The sequence below is a fragment of the Podarcis raffonei genome, chromosome 10 (assembly GCF_027172205.1).
Source record: "Podarcis raffonei isolate rPodRaf1 chromosome 10, rPodRaf1.pri, whole genome shotgun sequence".
NCBI lineage: Eukaryota > Metazoa > Chordata > Lepidosauria > Squamata > Lacertidae > Podarcis > Podarcis raffonei.
The window spans coordinates 52117550-52136040 of record NC_070611.1 but is presented as its reverse complement, the minus strand read 5'-3'; the positions used below and the strand labels follow the sequence as shown (position 1 = coordinate 52136040).

The following is an 18491-nucleotide window of genomic DNA, read 5'->3' as shown; positions in this document are numbered from 1 at the left end:
CAGATGTCTTCTAAACATCATATAGTTGTTTATTTCTTTGACATCTGATGGGAGGGTGTTCTACAGGGCAGGTGCCACTACTGAGAAGGCCCTCTGCCTGGTTCCCTATAACTTCGCTTCTCGCAGTGAGGGAACCGCCAGAAGGCCCTCGGCGCTGGAGCTCAGTGTCCGGGCTGAATGATGGGGGTGGAGACGCTCCTTCAGGTATACTGGACCGAGGCCGTTTAGGGCTTTAAAGGTCAGCACCAACACTTTCAATTGTGCTCAGAAACATACTGGGAGCCAATGTAGGTCTTTCAAGACTGGTGTTATGTGGTCTTGGCGACCGCTCCCAGTCACTAGTCTAGCTGCTGCATTCGGAGATATGTACAATAAGGAGGAGAAGAGGAAAATACTATTGGAGACACGGAACTGAAGTAGTAAAGGGCTACTCAGGGAGAGGGTGCTTAAGAGGAGGAGGAACAGGAACAGCTGTAAAACATAACTAAGACAACACATAAGCCTAGAGAGAGGATGGGCTGGGCTGTGTCAGCTCAAGGTTTGGGAGGGTCCTTGGGCAAGACATCTCCATGGGCCCCTCTACCTTAGGACTTATCCACTTTCCCTTTTGCCCTGTTCCTTCCTTCCTTAAAAGCTCTGTGTCCAAGTGTGGGGTTTGGTTGGTTGTCCCCCCCCCCAAAGCTTACCCTCTGAAAACCCGTTCCTTAGCACTCAATCAGAGCAAATGCCAATTTGGGTTTTCCACGGACTGCTGTTTGCTCTGATTGTGCTTTAAAGAGCAGGTTTTCACAGGGAAAGCTCTGAAGCAAAAAAAGGGGGGGCAGATGCAGAGCTTTGCAGTTTGGACCGTTCCTAGAAAGAGCATAGGAAAGGTAAGTGTGGATAGGCCCTTAGTGACTCTATCTCCTTGCAGCAGCAGGCCCAGGATCTGGAGTGTGAACCCTCGGCAAATACGCAACCACGGTGACCCTTGACCCAGGCCTATGCACAGTTCACACGAAGGGAGTGGACAGGCCAAAGAGCCCATGAGAGCCCTGTCTAGCTCTCAACAGTGGATTTCTGTCTTTTGTGTCACTCCAGCCTTGTGATTTGGCAATGATCAAGAAGTGGTGAGTTTATACAGGAGCTGAATTTCGCTTTTTCTCTTGCTGCAGGCTTACAGAAAAACCTTAAAGCCCTTAAAACCAGTCGTAGGGATTTCTTACAAGTTCTTGAATGGTGTGCAGCTCACTGTGATGTTAGAGACATGCCGTGTGCCTCCTATTTTCTTTATTGCAACCATCAGGGGCTCTGGAGTTGATTGGAATGGTGAGGCAGGAGAACAAGGTGCTTAACTCTTTTCTCTCAGGCCATTTCCCCCAACAAAATTGCCTCAGCCAACTGCTCTTCTTCCTGTGAGGAAAAAGATACATGGATCTGGTGCCCCCCTTCCCCATACTACCAAGGGAGAAAAAGCAGTAAAAAAAAGGCAATTTTGATCACAGAAGTAGCCTGAGAGGGAAGATTTAAGTCCCCGCAAACTACTGTTCTGATTAAATTTGAAGCCCCCATGCAGCTACAGTAAAGTTTAAATTATAAAAAAAACTGTGAGAATGCACATTAAAAAACAACAACTGTTCTTTGCCCAACAGATTCCTTGGTGGCATACCAGTTCTTAAAAAAACAAAACAAAAAAATATATAATATCCTTAATAAAACAACATAAGCACAAGGCAATGAACTACAAAACTATTAAGCAAAATGGGGTCATGTCTAGTCTGACCCTTATTAGTAAGTCAAAAAATAGAAACCATTGCCTTTTGCCATTGGTGTACAGCATGCTGACTATTTGTTAATTGATTCTCTCAAATCTTGTTATAAGTTCTTAAAGGACTTGTGTGTTACAAGTTTAAAACTATTCTATATTATTTTGAACTTTTAATTTGATCTTGTTTCCTTCAAGAAGTAAGGATTTCTTGGGTTTTTTTGTTTTGTTTTTACATAATGGACAATTTGTTTTAGCTTCTAATAGCTTCTCTGCTAACATGCCTGTTGAATTACCTGACTTGTTCAACAGACTAATTACCTCAAGAAGAGTAGTAGAAAGCTATTAAATAGGTACATGTGGTAGAGATTAGCTTGTGAACACAACAGCTTGTCCATATACCAAATTATTAGCACAAATCTTTTGCAACTGAATGACCTCTTTTAAACAGGTTTGGCTATAGAAACTCAAAAACTGACCATATGAAGGGGGGGGGGAAGCTTCTGAATACAGGCATAAAGACTTCCCACCGGGGTGGAGAAGCTGTGGCCCTCCAGATGTTGTTGGCTGCCACCTCTCATCAGCCTCCACACAACGTGGGTAGAGTCCAGCAGCATTCAGAGGGCAGTTAGTTTCCCAGCCTTGCTTTGCACAGCCCTCAGTGCTCAAAGCACACATTATTCCTATTGAGGTGTACCCCGATATTATAAGGAACGATTTTGCAAGTCCATGGGACTGAGTAGACCTGTATACCATTGCCCTGCTGGTTTCTTAACATTCACATGTAAAAACTATGCGCTGCAATTCCAGTTTAATGTCACTTTTTTTCTTTAACTGAGCTCATCACAGCTGTGCCTGCAATGCGTAACAAGGTCAGCTTAAGGGTGGTTGGCAAAAACAAGTGAAGTGCCTAATGCTCAAAATCTCAAGTAGTTCCTCTTTGCCAAAGATGTTCATAAAGAACCAGTAGCCTAAAGTCTGTCAAAATTCCCCACCTAATGTATTATTTCTTTAAAGACACACTTATTTATTCCTTTAATTATTATTTCGATTTCTAACCCACCCTTCAACAATTCATGATCCCAGGGCATACTTATTCTTATTACTGCTATTACAAGACAGGAAAATGGATATGAAGACATTGAAACATCAGACAGGAGTCACAGATTGCTGCACAAAAGCACGGCGCAACAATTCCGGACACAGTAACTGGCAGCAAATAGTACATAATAATAGCACAGTTTAAGTATTCTGGGAAGCTGGAGGGTACCAGCCCTTTGACATCTGAAAGGCAAAAATAATTTGTTATGATACTTTTCTGCTTGAAACATGGTGTTCCTCGGCAAGCACACAGAACCACTTTCAGCTTAAGGGCCAGATTCAACCTGGCTAACCTTTCAGGGGCCACATTCTGATGGGAGGCAGGGCAAGAGGAAGAAGGAGGCAGAGGTAACAGCGGGCAGGGACAAAACAACTGAGCATTTCTTAAAATGTGTTTTATATATGCATAAATGTTACATACATTTTGCATATTGTACATTCTAGTCCTTCCTAATCTTAGTGAGACTTGTATGAAATATATATATATGTTAAAATTTTAATTCTAACCTTAGAAAGTCACAGAAGGTAGAAAGGCACACTGAAATTATTGAATGGCGGTGTTAAATGATGTTACATGATTAGCATTTTGAGGGGCCTGGCAGGCCAAATTGGGGCCATGGGCTGAAGGTTCTCCATTGATGCCATATAGGCTGACCCTATGCACATTTTCTCAAAAGTAATGTGGTTGGAATGCACCTGAGAAATGACATTCTGTGACATTGCCCTTATGTCCTAGATCAGACTATTAGGAGTCCTTAGTGAAAAGAAAAATAACTGTGTTTGTTTAAATTACTTTGGTTCTCCAGCTCAAAATATGACATATCCCAACAATACTGTAGCTAGTTGTCTCTAAGTGAGGGGGAGCGAGCTGTCACAGTAAGTCTTTTAAGATGTTTTAAAAGTCTATAGCAGGAAAACTCAGTGGTGCCAAACATGTGATTTTTGTGTGAGAGGCTTGAGATGGTTGGCATTTTTCTTAAAACCACAGTTCCTGCGCTATGCACATGGGCAAGAAATTCAAGTTTAAATGAAAGCTGCTACACTTGCCACTGAAAAGGACAGCCTAGAAACACAAACCTTGAACACGCAAATAGAATGGCAGCAAAATGTGAAGTGCCCCTAAGGCAGCAAGTTTTAAAATCCAGATTTTTAAAAGTAAGTCTTTGGTGGGCTTACCTTGAGGAAAGAAAAAGAAAAACCTAGAGTGTGTATGTAATGAAAGGAAGGGAAACTTCTAAAAGGAGAGGGGCAAGAAATCACTCCTCAGACTTCCCAAGTGTGCTTTAATTAATCACATTAAGGAGAACATGCCTGGCAAGACTGCAAACTAAAACACTAAAGAGGAACAACGCCAGGTAGAAAAATGGCAGCCTCTGACTAAGTTATTTCTTTCCCCTGCCCCAATAATGCAGTACAGTGGTACCTCGGGTTACATACGCTTCAGGTTACATACACTTCAGGTTACACACTCCGCTAACCCAGAAATAGTGCTTCAGGTTAAGAACTTTGCTTCAGGATAAGAACAGAAATCGTGCAGTGGCGGCGCGGCGGCAGCAGGAGGCCCCATTAGCTAAAGTGGTGCTTCAGGTTAAGAACAGTTTCAGGTTAAGAACGGACCTCCAGAACGAATTAAGTACTTAACCCAAGGTACCACTGTACAGTGCATGTTATAGAATGACTTGATATCACTGTGCTAAGTGTTTCCTTGCCCTCATAGGCCAGCTTTGCACAGTGGAGTGGGAAAATATGCAGACTAAGGATATCAGGGCACTAAGGTACTTTGTGCTACACATTAGAGAGTGGGGTGGAGGAGGACTCAACATGGACTGGCCCCGATAATCTAGAAGGAAGTTGAAATCTAGTTGGAAAATGATGTGCTCTGTCATGCTAATGTATTGCACAGGCTAATCCTGAGGGAAGAGGTCAGTGCAAACACACAGCCTTCAGTCTGAGGAAGTGGACTTCCAGTAAGAGGCATGGCTAGTCTAATATATTTTATTGATGGCAATTCCCTTTCAAGTTGGAAGCCAAGAATGAACAAATGTCAGTTGGACAAAACGTTCTTTCGAACATTTTTACCTTCTGAAGCCTTGACGCAATGCTGCTTGGAGGCCTGTGGAATTCATTAACTGCCAAGATTCCGAAGAAGATCTACATTTAAATAACTGGAAGGTTCCCAATATACTTCTCCATATGCTTTTAAAATGTATGTGCACACACACAAAAAATCCATACTATTTCATTCACTCAACACCACCACTTTGCAAAGCTATTCTAATACCCTGCTGTGCTTTTTCATGCTATTACATATTATCTAATACACTGTACTTGAAAGGTGTGTGGTATATAATCTCATCTCTGTGAATGATTCGGAATAATGGAACATAATTGCTAAGGTGTATTGATGGGGCACATTGGACTGTAGCAATGTTACAATATTTTGAAGATACTAAAGGCACTTTCTACCTACACAAATGGATACAAGTGTACATTTCTAGGATAATATTTTAAAATCTGTTTTGGGGGTTCTAAATGTATAAACCATGACAGCTTTTTTTAAAAAATAATAATTCATTCTCGCTCACAGTCTGAATGTATATTTATCTTTTCCTGTGTCGCAACACAAAACCAGGAACTGTTTTTACTCTGAAATTATAGTGTGACCGTACAGTAGTAGATACCCACCCACTTATGTCTCAATTTAGTCTAGAATATTCTTTTATCTCACCAGCATGCATTGAGCCACAGCAATTTTAAGAAACCCTGTGTCTGCCTTACCATTGATTACTGGAGTATAAACAACAATCCCAACCAAATTAGGATCAGATACAGTTGTGTCCAGAATAAGGCCACCAATACTGAAAAAGAAAGTTCAAGGTTTGAAACACAGTCAGACAGAATGCTGAAAATAATTCCAATTCTAGGAACAATGTTTTTTTTTAAAAAAAAAAACTATTCTGGAAACTCTATATTACTCTACTGTCTGCCTGAGGTTTATTATATTTTTGCTCTATGAAATTATAGAAACAGATCTACCAAAAATATTACGGGTTCTTAGCATTCCTGGAAGAGAAACGATTCATTGATTTGTGGGAGAGCTGCATAAAGGATCACTTAAAACATTAACATAATTATAATTTATTGTAAATTCTTCCCCCCCAGACCTGAAAATACAACAAAGTTTGGCCCACAAACCAGTTCCAGCATGCAAGTCAGCAGTTATAGACTTGTTGGTATGAAAAACACAAATAATACATTTAAGTTCCACGGATTTAAAATGGCTGATGAAATGCCTTCCCTTGTGAGGTGTGCCTGTCTCCACCATTATTAACTTTCAGGAATCTGAACACATTTTTGTTTACCTAGGTGTTTGGTCTCTGAAGAAAATTGAGCCTATCAACCACAAAATCATCGGATGCAAGAATGTTTTAAATTGTAACTACTGTATTTTCCCCATGTATAAGATGATGCTTTTTGCTAAAAGAAATTAGGCAAAAATTGGGTGTCGTCTTATACACAGATGGTGAATGCAGGGGGGGGGGACGTGCGATTAATGGCAGCAGCAAGCAGGAGATTGGCAGTGGCAACTGGGCGGGTGATTGGTGGCTGAGGCAAGGCCTGCTGGCAATTGTCTGTGGCTGCGGCAATTGGGCAGGCGATAGGTGGCTGTGGCGAGGCAAACAGGCGATTGATGGCTGCGGCAAGTGGGAGGGTGGGCTGTTGGTGGCGGCGAGTGGGCAGACAATTGGCGGCTGTGGCGAGGTGTGCGATCAGCAGTGGCTGTGGCAAGTGATTGGCAGTGGCGGGCAGATGGGTGAGCAACTGGCGGAAGTGACCTCCCCAACCCCACCAAAAAGCTAAACAACTAAATTTCTTTATTTTGGGTTAAAAAAAAATAGGGGGCGTCTTATACACCAAAAAATATGGTACTTTTAAATGTTTTTCATTGCAATTGTTTTTAGAATGGTTTAGCTGTTTCAGAATGTTGTTTGCTTTGTTTTTGCTTTGAAATTGTGTTATTTGGGGAGGAAGGGCAGGATATAAATTCAATGAATAATTTAATAATAATAATAATAATAATAATAATAATAATAATAATAATAATAATAATAAATAAAGTGCAGCTTAATTTTCTCAATGAAGTCAGTGGGACATAAATGTACTTAATTTCAGCTAAGCTCTGCATATTGTTGGGTCCCTTAAAAAATATATCCTGTACTCAGCTATAATGCAATTTACTTACCTGCTTATGACCATAGCAGTTATAACGGGCTCCCACCCTGAATAGAGGACAGTTCTTGTAGCTGGGTGTTTAGCAGCAATTATAATCCACATAGGAGTCAGAGCCAAGAAAAAGGCACCAGCTAAAGGAGATATATAATAATATTTCTCTGCAATAAATAAAAGAACAGCATGTTTATTTGTATTTTTATTACAGTTTTATATATTATTCTTATACCATATTAGAGAAAATAATACCCTACAATACCTGTCGATTGCAAACCTTTTACTCCTCACACCTAAACAAATTTATTGGGAACAATTCCCATTGTTATCAGTTAGGCCTCAACTCCAAGAAAGAAAGCTTAGGGCAGGTTTCCTCAACCTCAGCCCTCCATATGTTTTTGGCCTACAACTCCCATGATCCCTAGCTAGCAGGACCAGTGGTCAGGGATGATGGGAATTGTAGTCTCAAAACATCTGGAGGGCTGAGGTTGAGGAAGCCTGGCTTAGGGTGTCAGTCTCAGGAATCTTATTTTCTGTTTGAATAATTACAATTTGTGCCACAAACAATTTGTTCTACAAATAGGCATTCTAGCCCTTTGTTGAGACCTAAAGACAGCAGCAGTTTGGGATCGTGCTTGATACATGCACCAGTGGCAAACCTAAAGCATTAATAAGTACTGCTTTTATTATAGAATGGTTAACTTTCAAAACCAATCATATTTTAAATACAGGTTTTTTTGTAAAATTAATTTAGAATTAAAAACACAAGTGAATATGAAATATTCTGGGCGCAATTGTTCATGCAATTGTAATTTAGCTCTAGCAGAGCTAGAACACAATTAGCTCTAGTAATAACAAGGACAAGTCTCAAAGCATTTCAGTATTAAAGAAGGCCAAGAGAATATCCGGTGTTAAGGACTGCCTGTTTACTTTGCACAAATCCATTCTCATCCGTTCACTGTGACAACTAAATTAATTGTTTCAGTAAGAGGTACTACAGAATTATTTTGGTATTTTTAGAAGTCTTAAAAGCGGTATGTGCTTGGTTCTTTATTTAATCTCCCAACCTTCCATCTGCGCCTCTTCTTTCTAACTATGCAAGAAGATGAGCTCACACATCATGATTGCCCAGTTTATTCCAGTCCAATGCCATATGGCCTTTGAACCACAATCAAGCCCGTTTTCATAACTGTACATTATACGATAACAACAGTGCTGTCCTAGTGAATTATTTTACTCAGCTGGGCCTGTTCACAATTTAGCAAGAATAAATTAACAGCAATGAGATACAACACAGGAAAAAAATGATAGGGACTTGAATGAATGCTTTGACATCAGAGCCCGCAGTGATGCCCATGGCAATCTTCCTCTCCTTCCAGGCAACACAATGAAGAGGCTGGGAACTGGAGCAAAGCAGTCCAGTAAGCTTAAAACCATTGTGGGAAGACAAGAAGGTGCAATTGCCTCAAAAGGGTTCTTGAGCTGGGGAAGCAAGTGAATCCTATAGCAAATATTCCTTGTTCATGAGCAAATGATCTAGAAGTATGATGCAGTATCAGCAACAACATGTGTAAGTAATCTTATTAATAGCTACAACAACCCAAGGACTAAGATACATCAAATGGCCATATTTGTGATTTAATCCCCTTCAATGAATACAATTACCTATCATAATGCAAAGGTAGAAATGTTACTTTGCGTTCATGGAAGAGTGTTGTTTCCCCCCAAAATACATTCTGCACAAGAATCTCTGCTTCTACTAAAATCAATGACAAAGTGAAAAATATGTGCCACTTTTCAGGTTTTCCTGTTTTGCTCTCATAGAATCAGACTTTGAACAGTGCTGGCTGATAGTCCCTGGACCTGGTGGGGCAGCCTATAGCCAAGTAGGTCTTGTAGGCAGGAAGAGAGAGATCAAGGATTATAGCAAGCAAAGATACACACTCCTAACCTCTCCTGCTGGAAACGGATGAGATCTGATGGGAGTGATTATTTGCATGACTAAGCAGAGGAGATGGGCAGAAACATCTAGGAAAGGTCTTAGTCACGGCAAAATGTATTAATAATGACCGTGGATTATGGGGGAAAGACTGCAGGACTCATAATCTTGGAAGGTCTACATCCCACTGTGCCCAGCAAAGGAACCTCAAGTGGACTTTAATCGAAGACACATTTAACTCGGTAGTTAATTCCATTGATTCTCAAACTAAAACTTCTGCAGCTATCACTTCAAAAAGATGTCCAAATTATAGCCCAATAGAGCCCTCTAGTGTTCCAAGGGGATAATCACGCAGATTTATACTTTATTAACCGAAAAGAAAAAAAGGATTCTAACATTACTCCAGAATGCAATCAAACTTGTTATACAGAACAGAACGTTTTCAGAAAATTATCTTATCATCTTCAGAGCAGCAAGCCCAATAAAACATGCACTCGCTTCCCAAATGCCAGCCATGATAGATGGATGGAAAATATTTGTTTGTTCAAGGCACTGGGACTCAAAACAGAGGACCTCAGCTCTAGGACCAAGGCACTTAATGAAGCACTGCGGCATTTTGTCAGAGGAATGAACTGCTAGCCTGCGAGCTTCAGTACTGCTACTGCAATGACAAGAAGGCTGTACAGCTAGTAGTAGAGGCTGGGAAAGACAAGTCTCAAACGCATGTGGCTAACTTGTGTCTTTGGACTACAGCTTCCATCATCCCTGACCACAGGCCATTCTGGCTAGGGCTGTTGGGAATGGAGTCCAGCAACATTTGGAGGGCTTTGGTTAGTCACTCCTGGTCTAAAGGGTCCCACCTGTCCCAGGAATAAGCTTCCACCATAAACCTACCAAACCTTGACACCTTTTGGAGGCTCATCTCTGAATTCCTCCTGTCAGTTGAGGTCTGGGGCATGGAAAGCATTTTCAGCAGTGGGTGGCCCACCAGTGACTCACCTGGCGCAATTGAAATGGTCTCATTCCCATTCCAGTGTCAAACAAAATCCACACATACACACATTCACAGACTTTTAAATCTGGTTCCTTTTTTTGCTCTCTGTGACTTGTCTGTAAGCTGCATTTTATGCTATTGTTATCACACTTTCAGTTGTTTTATTTCTTGTTGTGAATTGCCCAGGGAACGCTGTTCTAGAGTAGCCTATAAATATGGTAAACAAAGCTTCTGACTGTACAGTGGAACCTCCAGTTGCGAACTTAATTTGTTCCGGAGGTCCGTTCTAAAGCTGCAACCATTCTTAACGTGAGGCGCGCTTTCGCTAATGGGGGCCTCCCGCTGCTGCTGTGCCGCCAGCGCACGACTTCTGCTCGCATCCCGGGGCAAAGTTCGCAACTAGGGGCATCTCCTTCCAGGTTAGCGGAGCTCATTACCTGAAGCATTCGTAAGGAGAACGGTACGTAACCCGAGATTCCACTGTAGCCTAGTTCCTCAGTTTGAGCAACTCATACTGGGACACAGACTGTACTCGTCTCATACTTTCTTGCTTACCTGCTTTGGTGCTCTGCCTGCTTCCCCACTGAACTATTTGCCTGTGTGGTACCTCCTTGTCTCCAAACTGCTAACCCTGACAATTGCAAAGAATGTTTATTTTTCCAGTTTAGACAAACTCTTAATTGGCATAATATAGCAAGTGGAGCATTATGGGGAGGTACAAATTAGGATCCAACAGAAAAATAATGTAGCGCACTAAATATATTTCGCTGCAGTGCTTACGCTGTCTGCATTTTGGTTTGTATTGCTTATAATCAATTTGCTTTGCTAGGCAGCCGCTCTTCCTAATCTACCATATCTAATGTGCATTTTCTTTTCTCCCGTATCTGCACGCATTAGGCCACGCTTGGGTAATCGGGAATACCCAATGCTAAATACTTTTCCTCTGCATCTTCCAATCAGCACTGCAATATCGGACTCCAAAGAGTTGAGAGAGCTCCCAGTTGAAAAGGGTCTGGGCTAAAAGGGAGGGAGAACTGGTGGGGTGGCAAGGGGAGCAAAGGGGAGACAAGGGGGCAGGAAGAGGCCTATCATCTAGTTACAAAGAATGGTCAAGTTCCTTCATGTGATTATCTTCATACACATACTCTGCATGTGGGATGCTGCACAAATATCAATTATGGTAATAAAAACTGCATGTAAAGACTGTCTTACAGTTGTTGTTGTTGCTGCTGCTGCTGTTTTTCTGCAGATAGTTGTGTGCCCTGTACAATACTATGTATCAAATAATAACCCTTTCTGTTATGTACTGAAGTTCTCACCCTGGGCCAGCAGGGGGATACTATAGATAGTTCAGGTCCCCATATGCAAATAAGGGATCAAAAGTGACATTCAATGATTGGATAGTTACAGAAAGTTGTTACAGTTACGTTGTACTGGAGCTCTATATAAGCAGGCTGGCTGAACCCTTCAGTTCAGTTCAGTTCTGGCCTGTGAATAAACAAGAGCTCTTTGGAGAATCGATGTCGTCCGATATGTTCACCCACAACTTAACACTTTCTGTTCCCTTAGTAAGATGAAGCATCGTGTGATAAGGATTAAGCGTAAACTGCAATCTTTAAACTTTAGAACAAAAGCTCTGAGCCCTGATGACAAAGCATCAAGCCAAAGTAACAGGTGAGTTAAGCAGCTGAGTTCAGCTGTAGAGCGCAGAGGCCAAGGCGGACTACTCTGCCCGCCTCCTTTGTGACCTAACGAATTTCAAGCTCCCAACTAAACTAACTCAATAAACAACAACAAATATGCAGGTAGAAAGCCATGGGGGGTGTGGGGGGATGGATATTCAGCATATTGTTCACATATGCAAATATTTGCCTGTTGGGAGATATTTGCCTTTCAAAAGCACCAAAATACTCACCAAGGCAATCATAAAGACCCTGACTTATCCAAGCAAGTATGGCAAGAGTGATAAGGTCTCCAAAGCTCGCTGCAATGGGTGTTGCAACATTGTCAGGATTTATGCCAGTCTTCTTTGACCCAACGATAACTCCAACCATTATTATTCCTAGAGCCAAGAGAGGTAGAAAGTTTATCAGTCTCATGTTGTAATTGTAAGAATGGAAAACTTTAAGAAGTGATCAAATAAAAAAATTGGGTGTTTTTCCAGCTTAGTGCAGTGCTCCTATTTAATTTACATCCTTCTCACCATCATGTTAAAAGCAGCTCTACTTATTAGAGCATGAATACTTGCTTTTTTACAGTCATTAAAAATTAAATGGTGTAAATTCCAGAATGCATGTTTGAACAACTGGAGTTGAATTTGTAATTATTATTACCTCATATGCTATTCATTAAAACGTTTCCATCAACAATCCACAACTTAACAAACACGTGAGATAATTTTGTAAAGACCAGACAAAGAACATTACTAACACTCAATAGATTTATTTTTTTAATCCACTTATTAAATGCAAGTTAAGCAGTCTCTGGAAAATACCTATTCTATTTCTATTTCTGGCTGGCTAGAACACAGGTGGAATGAAACTGACTATTCGTCTAAACAATATGCCTCGTTTACGCTGCAAAACTGCTGTTTATTAGAATTGTTTCTGTATTTAAGTACTTTTTATAACATCATGTTTCTTTTACCCTGTAAAAGCGATGCTATGAAGGCTGTTGCTACACTGCTAGAACACAAGAGGACTGAGTGATCAAGGCGGTATTTGCCTTCAGGAATCCAGCCCAATATCACGGCTGCCACGGCTGCCAAGAAGCCAACCACAGTTGCTTGCACCTAAAGAAGTGAAGATAAAAATGAAAATTGAATTTGCATCACAAGAATTGCCTTTGTATAAACATTCTGCTGCACAAAACATTTACAAATGATGAGGAAATCCAAGCAACTGCCAAGATCATGGTAGAACACCCATGAGAGATGGGCTCTTTGTTCTAAAACCAATTTCCTCAGCATCAGCTTCCAAAATGGGCAAGGACAGAGCTGCCGTGTGTACAGCCAACTGCTTCATTATAGCATTTATTGATTTTTTCTCTCTTTTTTTACTGAGTTTTATAGACAAGAATAATGTTATACAAATAAGTATACCAAATTTTCCCATGTCATTTGTATATCACAAAAATAGCATAATAAATGTGGAGTGATATCTACAACATATGGTTCATTATTAGTGGTCAATGTATAAGTTTTTGGTTCATGAATCGGTTTAAACAATTAGGAAGGAAAGAAGGGGAAAGGGGGGAATGGTATGTGGGGTGGGATCGAGTGGTTATGCTTCTGTTCTTCTACTTAGTGTATGTGTGGGGTTTTGTGTCAGCATTACTTGTATGAGTTTTCTTACTATTCGCTTGTTGTATTTCCTTGGTGGTGAGAGAGGTTGGGGTGGCTTAGGGTGTGGTTGGTTGTCTTTGGTTGGCTGTAGTGAGAATTGTTTTTCTGTGTGAGCGGGGGGGGTGTGTGTTTATTGTTTATAGCACACGGAAAACTGGAAGAATACTACAATGCTTCTACATTTCATTTAGCTATTTACTTGTTTATTTATAGTCTGCCTTATTCCCACAACTGGAACTAAGGCTTCAACATGTCCCAGTTGAAGAAGGCTTGAGTTAATTACAGCTTTCTCTTTAGCAGACACCAAGCTTAAATGAACTGTTCTATTACAAAATAAAATAAAAATCCATGCTTTGGATTCAAGAAGCCTGAAGAACTTCACCATGCTACTGAGTTGCTGAATGTAGGTTATGAAAGGGGAATGGGAGTTGCAAAGGTAAGTAAGATCACAGGGCTAAATTAAAAATAACTGGGGTGCATTGGCATGGAGAAATCTAGGTTGGCATCTATTTGTCTCAAGAGACAATGGAGTGCGCCTCTGGGGCTGAAGTTAAGGCAATAGAGAATCACAGTGCCTGCTGTGGCTGCAGAGACCTGTAACCCATAACTGCTGCCTCCCACATTGCTTTTGCAAACCTGGGCAGAGTATATGGAGGTCCTGGGCTGCTGAGACAACAATACTCCCCTCTCAGCTTCACTGATGTGGTCCAAAGGAAAGCAGAGCAAGACCGGCAGAAAGGAACTGAGAGAGATATAAGGGCCTCGGACGTGAGATCTCCAGGCTAAATAACATAAAGACTGATGGATATTGGTTGGGGACTGGAACCGGGAAAAGGGTGGGTGGAGGTTGGGAATCCAAAGGGTACATAAGTATAATATAATTTTTTTTATATATATATATTTTGTTAGTTGTATGGAAATTGGGAAAATCGTGGAAGGGAAATTTTGGTCGACTTTAGGAAAAAGGTTTAAGAATAATTAATGAGGTATAAGTATTGATGTGTAATTTTGATAAGGTAAAATTGGTTTTTTTTTGAATTAAATGAAAATAAGGCTGTTAAAAATAAATTGAGGAAATGGAAAAAAGAAGTAAAGTAAAATAATAGTATGTTAGAACAAATGTTTAAGCTAAGGTGAAGAATTAAGTTAAGGACTTGCTGAATTGACAATTTAAATTAGAATACAAGAAGGGGAGGTGTGAGGAGGTCTGAGAAATAAGGTTAAGGAAAACAAGTATTTGAAACTTTATGTGTTTTTTTTTTGTTTTTTTCTGTTAAGTCTTGAATTTTATGTATTTGTGTGTGGTTTTTATTTTGTTCATTTTTCGTTTTTGATTGATATATGTTTGTTGAAAATACCAATAAATATTTAAAAAAGGAAAAAAACAAAAAAAAAACCAAAGGAAAGCAGAGCAATAAGTTTGGCACCAGCTTGGCTGCAGGAGTTGCAGGAAGGAGGCGTACAAGGCACCATCCACCGGTGTTAGGGACTCCGGATTTCTCTTCCCCTTGTTTTATAGAGGGATCTGATTTTGATTTGAGTTATTATTGCTTTTCTCTTCATAGACACACAAATCAGCTTTGAAATTAAAAATGTGTGCAGTCCAATCGTAACCATATTCCCTCAGAAGTAAAGCTTACTGAGTTTGATTGGGCCTATTTCCTAACAAGTGTGGTTAAATTGCAGTCTAAACCATTAAAATATATGGAACAAATAATTATCTTAGAAAGGCCAACATTTTAAGACCACAGCAAATAAACATATTTTGGACTAGAGCCAGAGAATTCGTTTTTGAACGGCCTAAGACTATATTTTAAGAACAAGTAAAGGTAAAGGTAAAGGGACCCCTGACTGTTAGGTCCAGTTGTGACCGACTCTGGGGTTGTGGCACTCATCTCGCTTTATTGGCCGAGGGAGCCGGCATACAGCTTCCGGGTCATGTGGCCAGCATGACTAAGCCGCTTCTGGTGAACCAGAGCAGCGCACGGAAACGCCGTTTACCTTCCCGCTGGAGCGGTACCTATTTATCTACTTGCACTATGACGTGCTTTCGAACTGCTAGGTTGGCAGGAACTGGGACCGAACAACGGGAGCTCACCCCGTCGTGGGGATTCGAACCGCCAACCTTCTGATTGGCAAGTCCTAGGGTCTGTGGTTTAACCCACAGCGCCACCCAAGTAGGTACTAAAAAAAACTCCCTTAAAGATAAATCATCAGTCTCAATGTACTGAGACTGCACTGCAGCCAGTCCAAGGCACGGCAGGAGACTTCGAACTGAGGTAAGACTTGCTGGGGATCTCTGTAACGATGCTCCACAGCTCTGAGAATAATTACTCAAATCTGACTACAAGTGCTATTTGAATAGTATGCAAACTCTCAAAATCCTATGAACATTAATCTCATGGGAAACAATGCCCGAGTCATCTGACTGCAAGAGCTTTGTACTTGTCAGCAAGTTGGAGTTAACACTTTATTAGCAAGAACACCATGTGTCAGAGTGTCAGGGCTAATGAGCACAACAGCTCATCCCCAGTAGGTCTTGCCCCATGGATCAGTTGCTGAGACTGAAAGTCCCTGCCTCCCCACAGCCGTCTAAGCACCCTCTTCTCCAGGGTTTTTTTTCCAAGCAATTGGAGACTGTGCTCGCTTGAAGCTAACATCTCCTCCACCTTTTTCATGCCTCTTCTGGTTCTGCGAGACCAGAGGGGAGATGAGTTTGTCGCAGAGAAGCCGAAGACACCTGTGACCCCTCACCTGCTGGACTCATCTATGCCTCTTGGCCTCCCTCCCCCCCTGCTTCAGCTTCTGTCTCTAATTCTAGATTCCTCTCTGTCACAGACTCCCCCAGCTCACTAAGCCCTGTTACTTCTTCAGCTTCCGACAGCTCCTCCTCCCAGTCTTCTCCCTTTGACCACTCATTATTGTCCTCCAACCAGGACTCCCCGGGCTCCCCGCCTTCTTCCCTTGGGTTTCCCCAGTTGGTTCCTCCCACCATTCCTCTGCATCCAACCAGTCCATGACATCTTGTATCCATGACAATGTGTTAATCTGCAATGGCTTTTTAACACTTTTATGAATCCTTACCTGTTTTAAGGCCAAATTACCAATTATTAAATTCCACTTCTCAATGGGTGAATCCATTTTTCCAACATTTACCTGTAAAAAAGCACAAAATGTGTTTTTAGCAAGTGAAAAATATTGCCTTGGTAGTAATTTGAAGAGTTCAACTATCGCTTTCTACCACAAACATTTTGTGTGCTATAACATCATTTCATCTCAAAAGTATATGAGTTGTGTGCATGTTTCTTTAAAATGGAAGCAATGATCAGACTTTAACTGACTGTCAATCCAAAAGTGCCAGGGGAGTGGAGAGCTACATACTGTCTGTATACCGTATCTTGTCAAAAACTGCTTTGTGTTTAAAGTAGCATTATTAGCATGTAGTGTAGAATTGCAGTTTTTTTATTTGTTTGGCAGCAGCTGGTTCATAGGAATTATATGAAAATTATGCTAATTATAAGATTGATGACAAAAGACATAAAGCATGGTTATTCTCCCCCTCGTGACACTGTTCTGACTGTTGTTTGACTGTTTAGAATCTTCCCTTTAAGTCTCTCTCTCTCTTCTTATTATTTGAAATGTTTAAAGGCAGACTTATGTTTAAATGATGCAAGAGTACTTATTTTGCACAATTTTAAAATCATTAAATTCTTGCATAGAAGTAAGCAGATGGCCCCAAAAATATTTTAATACCTCCCAAACTAAAGAACTGCAGAGTATTTTATTAATTAAATGCACATCAATGCACATTTTGAATAACTATGCACATAGAGATATGTGAGGATAAAAAAAAAAGATTGACGCCACCTGACTTCTTCCAACCAACCTGACAAAAGACAGGGTGCAATGCACTATGAAGGGCACAGGACACAAGGGGTGGTTTGGGGAAATAGGGTCAGCACACCAGTCTATTCACTTTTCAACTGTCACTTGCCTATGATAATTGATGGTGGATGCTGATCTCAAAAAATGTTGCAGATGTCCCTGTGTAACAAGAAACCGCTAATATCAATACCCCAGCCTTATAATGCTTCATATACTTACAGCTGTTGACAGTCGGGATGCCAAAGTCATTTCCAAATTCCCTTTCAAACCAAGTAGTGCAGGAACCAAAATGAAAACTTCAGTAATGTTTTTGAACACTTCCCAATGCTATTTGACAAATGGAAAGCATAAAATAGATATATTAAAAAAACACAATAAAATAAATGTTTTAAAAATAGTGACACAAAATTACATTTATGGGAAAGGGTTTTCTATCTAGATATTACCAAGGGCAGAATATACTTTATATTCATGAATCTCAGTAACTAATAAAGCCAAAATCAGTTCAGTATCTAATATATTTTCCCCAGTATCAGTACCATCAACAATACAGAAACATTCCAATAATGAGTCATGACATATCATAGCTGAATACATAAAGCTGTTGTTTCCCTTGCCAGTATTATGTAACTAGCATATCAAAAGCCCAAAGACTGTAACTGAGTAGCTAATCTGCTTTGATATCTCAGTGGGACTTGCAAGGAAAAGAAGTATCATGGCCTTTCTCGCTGCCATTAGTTTAGCAGCTCGCACTGATATAGAAGAACAGCTCGTTTTAGCAGTAACATTGTCTAGCATGCATTTTACAGGCGTCAAAAAGAATATAATGGAGGGCCTTGTGGGAGCCTTGCAGAAATCAATATATACTACATCCATATAACCTTTTTTGCTATCAAGATTACCCAAATAAAGGTAAACCTGGCGTGGCTTGTTATTGAGAAGATCATGCTAGTTCTTTGTAATGACTGTGTTTAATGACCGTGTTCTTTTCCAAATGCTTCCAAACTAACTCCTTAATTATTTGTCCTCAAAGCTTCCCAGTTATGAACACAGCTGACCAACAATCTGTAATCTGGATCTTCTCCCCACACCCCTTTTACAGATCCAATGTACCATATATGCGCTGAGTGTCCCAGCACATCCAGTCCCCTGGTACATTTCAAAAATTATAGCCAAAGACTCAGATTGCATCTTCAGGTTCCTTAGGTGTAATTCATCTTGCCCTAAAGATTAATTCAATAGGACCAAAGTAGTTTAA

At 40.6% G+C, this 18491-nt stretch overlaps 1 protein-coding gene across 4 annotated transcripts in view; it reads right to left on the bottom strand.

Moving 5' to 3' along the window:
- The window catches only part of SLC41A2 (solute carrier family 41 member 2), a 44111-nt gene that overhangs the window by 15497 nt on the left and 10123 nt on the right, over positions 1-18491 (bottom strand). For all 4 annotated transcript variants that reach the window (XM_053406353.1, XM_053406354.1, XM_053406352.1 and 1 more), the window contains 6 exons: positions 17453-17560; positions 16433-16504; positions 12652-12796; positions 11921-12067; positions 7089-7236; positions 5624-5703 (listed from right to left, as the gene is read on the bottom strand). In XM_053406353.1, the coding sequence (XP_053262328.1) occupies positions 5624-5703; positions 7089-7236; positions 11921-12067; positions 12652-12796; positions 16433-16504; positions 17453-17560 (700 nt within the window). The remainder of the gene's footprint in view (positions 1-5623; positions 5704-7088; positions 7237-11920; positions 12068-12651; positions 12797-16432; positions 16505-17452; positions 17561-18491) is intronic.